Source organism: Panthera leo, chromosome B2 (assembly GCF_018350215.1).
Source record: "Panthera leo isolate Ple1 chromosome B2, P.leo_Ple1_pat1.1, whole genome shotgun sequence".
NCBI classification, from domain to species: domain Eukaryota; kingdom Metazoa; phylum Chordata; class Mammalia; order Carnivora; family Felidae; genus Panthera; species Panthera leo.
In genome coordinates, this window is record NC_056683.1 from 74,348,727 (window position 1) to 74,357,466 (window position 8,740).

The 8,740-nt window shown below is 44.6% G+C and overlaps 2 protein-coding genes across 5 annotated transcripts in view; one reads left to right on the forward strand and one right to left on the reverse strand.

Annotated features, from left to right (window-relative positions):
• PGM3 (phosphoglucomutase 3) overlaps nt 1-2,486 on the reverse strand; it is a 23,065-nt gene extending 20,579 nt beyond the window's left edge. The window contains exons 1-2 of the mRNA XM_042939247.1: nt 2,380-2,486; nt 805-1,010 (exon numbers count right to left, since the gene is read on the reverse strand). Of these exons, the coding sequence (XP_042795181.1) occupies nt 805-1,008 (204 nt within the window). The 5' untranslated portion in view covers nt 1,009-1,010; nt 2,380-2,486. The remainder of the gene's footprint in view (nt 1-804; nt 1,011-2,379) is intronic.
• Nucleotides 1-8,497, forward strand: part of RWDD2A (RWD domain containing 2A) — a 15,368-nt gene extending 6,871 nt beyond the window's left edge. The window contains exons 1-3 of one of the 4 annotated variants that reach the window (XM_042939264.1): nt 2,604-3,018; nt 3,916-4,252; nt 5,273-8,497. In XM_042939264.1, the coding sequence (XP_042795198.1) occupies nt 4,052-4,252; nt 5,273-5,950 (879 nt within the window). In that variant the 5' untranslated portion in view covers nt 2,604-3,018; nt 3,916-4,051 and the 3' untranslated portion in view covers nt 5,951-8,497. Of the gene's footprint in view, nt 1-2,603; nt 3,019-3,915; nt 4,253-5,272 lie in introns of those variants that run through there. The other 3 variants (XM_042939265.1, XM_042939266.1, XM_042939267.1) reach the window with 3 other exon arrangements.
• The last annotated feature ends 243 nt before the right edge of the window (nt 8,498-8,740 follow it).

An 8,740-nucleotide genomic window follows, 5' to 3' on the forward strand; every position in this document is an offset into this window, starting at 1 on the left:
TCAGCCCGTAAGTCAATCAATTATGGTGATTTAGACATTCAGACATGCATTTCTAGTGATCCACGTTTACAAGTTGGACAAGCAGTGTCCTCTTGTGTGGAGGGAAGAGGAGGTTATAATCCTTCACAGACCTACTTAAACTTGGTGCAAATTTATCTACAAAGGCAAAAATCTCAGGCCCTTGCCACCAAACAGAAGCATATTATTCAAACCATGTATTAGTGGGCTATGGGCAATACAGAAGAGTTAGACTATGTCAAAAGGAGTACTTTGAGAAAAAAATTTAATTGTCGTAACCCTACAACCATTAGACCTCATCAATAACCTGCCCAAAGCTCACTTTTGTATCTGGAGCCACCAGTTTGGCTGTTCATTCAGAACAGGAAGCTATTCCCTAACTACAGAAAACCAGTCTTAAATACATTCAAGACATTCTGAATGAATCTTTTCAAATGTTTGCCCTTCCCCATCTTGCCTCCAATCTCTCTACTCTCTACTACATTAACAGAAGTAACACTTTTTGTTACTGATACTGTCTCAATACAACTAACTTGGAAGAACATTCTGTTATTTCTCTAATATGAACACAGTCCAAGAAATGAGTCTCATTTAATTCTCTCTACACCCTCTATGGAGTCATGAGCTAAATGACCACTCATTAAGAAAAAGCCATTTCAAACCCAAAGGCACATAAGGAGCACAAACATTCCTAGAATTAATTTGTACTTTTGGTCAAACTGCTCAGACACTAAGATGTGTTCTTGTAAACAAAGATTTGCTTTATCGGAGCACGAAAAGCATTACCTCAGGATTATGTGATGCTGTTACCATGACCCCTATTGTAGATTTTGTCTGTTTTGACCTCAGGACAGCTAATAATCCCATGCGAAACATGACATGATCGAGATGTTCTGCTTTCGTTCGAAAGCCAGCAGTCCCATATTGAAGAATGAGTCCACTGGGCTTGGGATGTAATGCGGAGTATTCTGTAATAGCATCTAAATCCATGTCTACAAAATTAAGGAATATTTTTCAGGCATGAGAAATGTTACAAGGACCATTTGCTTTAAAAGCTGCCACCATAAACTAAGGGGTCTGCCTCATTCTGAATGCCCACAAAGAAGGTTTGAGAAAGAATGGCAGAATAAGTCCTGGTGATAGGCATTACCTAGAAGATCCTCCCCAAATTGTATCGTCCACTCGAGGGCAGATAGCAGCAGACTGTCCCTCCAACTCCTCTCTCGTTTTGTCGCCAGGACTATTCCTGGACCCAGGGAAAATTTTAAATGGTCCACTCTCAACTAAAATGAAGATTCCACACATAGATTCGTAGAATTCTACAAGTTCAAAGACTATCTCATTTCATAAACGGAGAAACTTAAGTCTGGGCCTCAGTTAAATAACATAAACAGACAAGGGTAGCTGGTGACAGACTGAGACCTAAGGTCACAATGTCAAATGGACTGGGACTACGTATCCAAAATATCTGGAAAATCTGTGTGGTTCTTTTGTTATTCCTCCCACACCAGAGACATACTCCCAAAGGAAAAGCAAAGGGCAACAGCTTCCTCTCCAAGACTGCCCAGACCTCCTAATAAACCTTGCAGTAGATTTTTCTATTTTCATTAACAGAGGACCAGGACACCCTTCTAAATTAAGCTCTGACAGTAGCAACATCTTCTTTCTCCCTTTAATTTTAAACAGTGGCCCTGAGCCCACTAGCACTTCCTTCTCTGGGATACTACAGTTTTAAGTGCAACTTCGGGTTTCCAACCTCAGGTGTATATACTATTCACTTCCCCAGTCAGTCCCATTTCCAATTAGCCCAGAGATGAACAGCAGTCCTGTCTCATTTGCTTTACTGTCCTTCGATGCTTCAATGAACAAAAGTTAAAGGAAATGGTAGAAAATTTTTGCTTTTGTCCAACTGGAACAAGCTGGTATTCAGCAAGCTAATTTAGTTTGGTCCAAAGTGATCAAATCTCTTGCACAGGCAAGAATATATTTTGTTAAAAACTGACCATTCGGTAGTATATCATGATTATTCATAAGGGCGTAAACCAGTCCTGTTAAATCCAGAAAGTCTTTTAAAAAGAAAAAAGATCAAATGCTTCCACCCTTCAATGCGTTTTCGGTCCTAAAACTACGTTCAACGAGGGTGCGAACGCTTTTTTTTTTTTTCAATATATGAAATTTATTGCCAAATTGGTTTCCATACAACACCCAGTGCTCATCCCAAAAGGTGCCCTCCTCAGTACCCACCACCCACCCTCCCCTCCTTCCCACCCTCCATCAACCCTCAGTTTGTTCTCAGCTTTTAAGAGTCTCTTATGCTTTGGCTCTCTTCCACTCTAAACTCTTTTTTTTGAAAGTACTTACAGGTCCAAACGGCGACCACTCTAAAAAAGTTGAGTGCATCCCCCTTCCCTTCATTCAATTACCAACCCCTGGTTTGTTCCGCTTTCCTCCCAGCCCCCAAGTCGCCGCACTTTTTCCGGCTCTCAACCCCTAGTTTCACCCTCTCCCCCCCCACCCCCCCCTCCCGCCACGCCGCACCGCCCCCCAGGCCTCTGGACCAGAATGCCCAGGGGCACGAGACCCTCCGGGCGCTCTGGAGGCGCCTGGGCGGGTGTGTCCGGCGCACGGTCCGCGGGTCAACCCGCTAGCTGGCCCACTACACCGTCGGCAGGCCGAGCCCCTACGGACTGGGAAGTCCCCTTCTCGCCGCCAAGCCTAAGGGCCCCCGCTCACCTCCGCCTGGAGACTCCCCCTCACTTCCACCTAACCGAGCCGCTCCCCCGCCGCGGCGCCTCCAACCTAACTGAAGCTCTCGGAACCCGCAGACGTGGCCCTGCGTGACTTCCGTCCCACCGCCACGCCCCCCAGCCAATCACGGCGGGGGAGGGGCCGCTGGACCCGCCTCTCCTCCTCGCTGGTAGTGCGCAGCTCGCGCCTGCGGAACTGCGGATCCCGGTTCTGAGAGGGCTTGGGTCTGTTTCCATTGAATGACCGGGAAGGGTGAGGCCCCCGCGGTGGCCCGGGGGTTGGGGCCGAGGGTCGTAGACCACCAGAGTACTGCGACAGTCCCCGCCTCCAAATTTGGGTTTCGGGGTGGCATTCCTGCGTCCCTGGGAAGCCAGGGTCCCTAGTGGTCCCAGATGGGGGTACCAACCCCGATTGGGGGCCTCTGACAAGGTGGCCTCGGCCATAAACCCTTTTCCCGCATCCCCTCCTCGATTCTCGGGGTTCATCTCCCCAGCCTTTGACTCTGGGAGCCTTCTCGAGTCGCTCCCCCCACCACCCCCGCCACCATCTACCCGCACCAGCTCGCACTAAACACCATCTTATGTATGTACCTGTAAGACTCTCCCTAAGCCTAGGCCCCTCGGGGCAGAGGCCAGGTGGGTCCAAATCGTCCGGAGCGATCTGGGCCGCCCGGGGCTGGTGTGGCTCCCCGAAGAGCCGTAAAGGCCCGCTAGGGAGGGGTTCTTGGCGCTGGGGCCGAGGGGCGGCACCTAGCGTTTGGGGGCCGCGGGGCCCCCAAGACCTCGGAGCCAAGGGAGTTGACCACAGCCCCGCCAGCACTGCGGGCCTCCCTGGCCACACCGCCCAGCTCCGCCTGAGCCTGAGACCTGGGTGGGATTCGGAAACTGGGCTCCTTGCCTTAACCAGAATTCAGGCTTGCAGAGCATCTGCAGGTGTTGTTTGCCAACCACCTGCAACGGAATAATTTGGAACACTTGTTGAAAGTCCAGATTCCCGGATCTGGGTCGGAAGCGGGGGTGGGCGTGGGTGGGTGACGGACTGGGAATCTGAATTTTAACGAAGTCTCTGGAGGGATGTCGTGCATACTAGATTTGGGGGTCGGGAGATAAAGCGAAGAAAGAGTGTAAGTGTCCCGGTTTGTGCCCCTAGCTGTCGGTGCACAACGTTCCTGCAAAACCGCTTCCAGGGAAAGCCTTCCGGAAATTTCTTTGGACGCTGCTGAAATTAAGAAACCTAGTGCCCCTGGGCTTTTCCGGTTTTCCTGGCAGGTGGATTTGGAGGCAGCATGTCCGCTTCAATGAAAGAATGCCTGCAGCTTCAGCTGCTAGAGATGGAAATGCTGTTCTCTATGTTTCCTAACCAAGGAGAAGTAAAACTCGAAGATGTAAATGTCCTGACGAATATAAAGAGATATTTGGAAGGAAAAAGGGAGGCACTGCCACCCAAAATCGAATTTGTGATTACACTCCAGATTGAGGAGCCCAAGGTAGGTACCCTGCGCTGCTTTTATTGTTGCTGGGTGCCCAGCTTTTATTGCAAACACTTGGAAGGAGAGCTTTCTGTCCAAGAAACAAATAGAGAATATTCCAGATTCTTATTTCCTTTACTTGTTTGAAAGTGAAATACGGAAAATATGGGATGCACTGTAAATTGTCTTCAATAAATATCTTGGATTTTACATAAATGCGCACACTTTTTAACAAATATATCTAGTGTTTTTATTAAAAACATCTGCAGTCTCATACTACCATCATTATTTTGTTCACTCGACCAGTTTTTTACCAACCCAACTATCGTAGTATGTACTGTCTTGTATACATATCGTGATTTTGATAAATCTAAATCTTACCTTTGGCAAATCTGGCTTGTAAGGAGTGGATGAATGTTTATTTGGTGACATCATAGCACAGAAAGCAAATACCAGATAGGAAATCTAAATACTAAAAATGAGTTTACCTTCATCTTCTGATCCATTGTCTCCAGTAACATTAGCATAGCATAGATAACAAGTGGACTAGGCTTTTAAGAACCCCTTTTCTGGCGATTTTCTGTACATCCTTCAGCTCTCATTTCCTCAGACAAGATCTCCTGGTTCCTCAGACTGAATTCTGTCTCCCTGGTTACACATTTCAGCAGATCCTGCACTTTTCCATGCTTCACATTACCATTGGAATTAAATACTTGTTCTGTGTACTTACTAGTTTAATGTCTGTCTCTTTCACTAGGCTCTACTTTTCACAAAGAGCAGAAGTTGTGTCTAGCTCCTTTGCTTCTTTATCCTAGCATAGGGTCCCTGACACATGGCGAGTGTTCAGTAAATACTGGAATGAATGGATGCTTACATGGAAGGAATAGTGTATATAAAGTACTCGGTAGAGTCTCTGGCACATAGCTGACATTTAACAGTAGCAATAACTATTACATTTATCAAAATCATGCAGTTGCCACTGATAAACCAGCTTAGGTGATTTTACGGTACTTAAATCTATTTGATTTTCATTTTAAGGTGAAAATTGATTTGCAAGTAACCATGCCTCACAGCTACCCCTATGTAGCATTGCAGCTGTTTGGACGGTCTCCTGAGCTTGACAGACAACAGCAACTACTTCTCAACAAAGGTCTCACTTCTTACATAGGGACTTTTGATCCAGGTGAGCTCTGTGTATGTGCAGCAATCCAGTGGTTACAGGACAACAGTGCCTCCTATTTTCTGAACAGAAAGCTCGTTTATGAACCGTCTACACAAGCAAAGCCAGTCAAGAACACATTCCTCCGGATGTGGATCTACAGTCACCACATATATCAGCAGGACCTAAGAAAAAAGATTTTGGATGTTGGGAAAAGGTTAGATGTGACTGGGTTTTGCATGACAGGAAAGCCAGGTATAATCTGTGTGGAGGGCTTCAAGGAGCACTGTGAGGAATTCTGGCACACAATTAGGTATCCCAACTGGAAACACATTTCTTGTAAGCATGCTGAAAGTGTGGAAACGGAAGGAAATGGAGAGGATCTGCGCCTTTTCCATTCTTTTGAAGAATTACTCCTTGAGGCCCATGGTGACTATGGATTAAGGAATGACTATCACATGAATCTGGGCCAATTCTTAGAATTTCTGAAAAAACACAAAAGTGAGCATGTTTTCCAGATACTATTTGGTATTGAAAGTAAAAGTTCAGACTCCTAGGACGCCATTAAGTGGCCTATGTGTGTAATTTCATCACTTTAAGTCAGTATTTTCTGTTAATAAGACCAAAATAAAAGGGCCAGTGGCTGTTTAGTATCATCTGTGAGACACCTAGCTCCAGACTTTTTACCTGGTAATGAAACACAAAGGCCTTTTACCTTTTCACAGTGCAAATGTGATGTTATCTCTATGTTCTTATGTTAACTGAAAACTATTTAATTGCAAGTTAATAAAAACACTTTAACTAATGAAGCTGATGATTAAAGAGGAGTCCAAAGCCCATAATTAGTATCACTAGTCATGTTACAGCTCTGAACCCATAAATAACATTTTTGTTTTTCATGATACCACCACACGATGACATACCACATTTTCTTTTCTTATTGGAAGAGTGAATTCTAAGGTTCAAAGCGAGAACAAAGGGCACATGTTTACTACATTTCTTACTTTAAGTTAAACTGCCTATTTATAGTTTTTTCTTTTAGCAGAACTAGGTCCTAAATGTAATGGCAGAGGAATCAGAGAAGTGAGGTCTCAAGGGAAATGAAGATGACACATGATGCTATGTATTCTTTGGCTGTTTTCACCAGCTGATTTATGATACTAAGGAAAAGGATACCAACATTCTTAGTTCTTCCCGACAAAAAAGATACGGTTTCTTGGCCAGAAAAATGTTCCACAACCAATGGGTACTGGCACCCTTTGCCTGTGTGCCAGTATACACTGCTTTGTAGGGCAGGAGTGTTGGGGAGGAGTCATACAGATGGCTCTGTACTGTCACCTTGGGGGAAAGATCCAAGCTCCGCATTTTGGTGAGAAGTCACTGCCATCTCATCTGAAAATTCCCAGCTTCACCAGCCTTTGTCAAAATGTGACTTTTTTAATGACAGTAACCCCTATTTATGCAGCACTTGCCACGCTGTTTCACTGCAAAGTATTTACCCTCCCCAAGAATTTCTGGGAGTCTCACCTGTGTCAAGAGATGTCCTGAGCTGAGACTCTGCAAATTTCTTTGGCTTCCATGGTCTCTCTTTAGCTACTACTGCCCTTTCTCAGGGACCATTTCATTCTCCGGCTGGTCTCAGGCACCCCACTGATGTCCTGGCCCCTCAGGATGCTAAAGGTGGGGTGCCGAGATTTAGTAACGTGGAGGGGAATGAATGCCTCACTCCCGTTTTGTGATACATTCTCTTAGATGCCAAACATAGCTGCATGTGCCAGGGAGCTTACAAAATTTTTGATGGAATAGTACATTCTGGTTTTACTTTCTGTGTCTAGCATGCAGACACATGTCCTTGAACTGGGGCAAGGATATAATGGAACAGCAGACCCTGCACTAAGCTGACTCCCTTGACCTTGAGGCCTTGAAACTGGGCCCACTCTGCCCTGCCTACACTCTTAGCTCAGAATGAGTTTCTTTTCAGGGCACAACTCAGACCTTCAAACCAAGGCTCTCGTCTGTCTTTGCCAGATGATCCAGCTTGCCCATTCATGTTTTAAACCTAGCCTTGGATGTGGGTGGGACCCAAGCAAGAGCCTCACACTTTACCTATATACAAAGGGAAAAAATAGGACTTATATTCCCAAAGGCTCATTTCTCAATCTTTATCAGGACTGAAACCAACATGTATCCCATATAATCTCCCCAAGACCGTCAATAAAGTATAATTAGTATTTAGAAGTTCTTAGGCCCTAAGCGGATGTGACTCTATTAACGTTTTTTCCCCACATTAGGTGCCTTCCACCTAATCTATGCCGAAACCTCTCATCAATGGTTTTTTTCTATGATTACATTAGAAATAGTGATGGAAAGATAAAGAAGCTTAAAGAACTACAGTATGGAGCAAAAAATAGATTATTCATATAATTCAATAAACAAAAGGAGTAACTTTTATGAACTCTTTACTGCTTCTGGAGCTATTTCTGGTGATAATTTTTTCAGAACCTATTTTTACATGCTCAGTATTAGCATGTAGCAATACTTTTTCCTATCAGGAACACTAACAATAGACATTAATTACAGAAAAAGTGTGTTTTATAAAAATATATGTATATATATATAAGATAATTCAAAGCTCAGTTTCATATGTATAGTAGACTGCTAGTTTTCTTTGCTCAACGTGATAGAAACACAGACCACCCTCCTCCCCCAGCACCTCTCCCACATACAGCCCCCCTCCCACATACAGCCCCCACTCCCCAGCACACATACAACACTTACTCCGAGGAACTGCCCTTTCTCTGTATGTTTTGGGAGAAGTGACTGGACTCAAGTCACCCTCTGGCAGCCTTCCAGAGAGATGGTTTTGAGCTCTTGCTGCTTAAATCCATAGTGCCACCTTCATTTCTGGCCTACCGAATGCTCAGTTGTTCAACATCTGCCTTTTTTTTCCTTGCAAGTCACATAATCAGTCTCTATTGCTTGGAATTTAAGAATCCTGATACTATATACATTATATTTTTTTAACGGTTATCTGAAAAGAATGGTCTTTCTAAATATTGCAGTGTCTTTTTAAAACTTACTGGATTAAATCAGCCTTTCTTCAAGTATGTTCTCTGCTTCTCATTCCTTATTGGTCTATTATGTGTTGGGCTAAGGGCTGAGGACACTTGCCTAGTGGATTGAGGAGTGGGCCAGATGAGTTGATGGGCATAATACAGTATCTCTAAACCATCCCTATATTAAATCAGATGTACATTGCCTGTGAATTTGAGTTTCCATATATGACTGTTAAATGCCAACCATCCATTCAGAGAACTTGTGAAGGCCTGAGGGAGTCTATCTGAGGT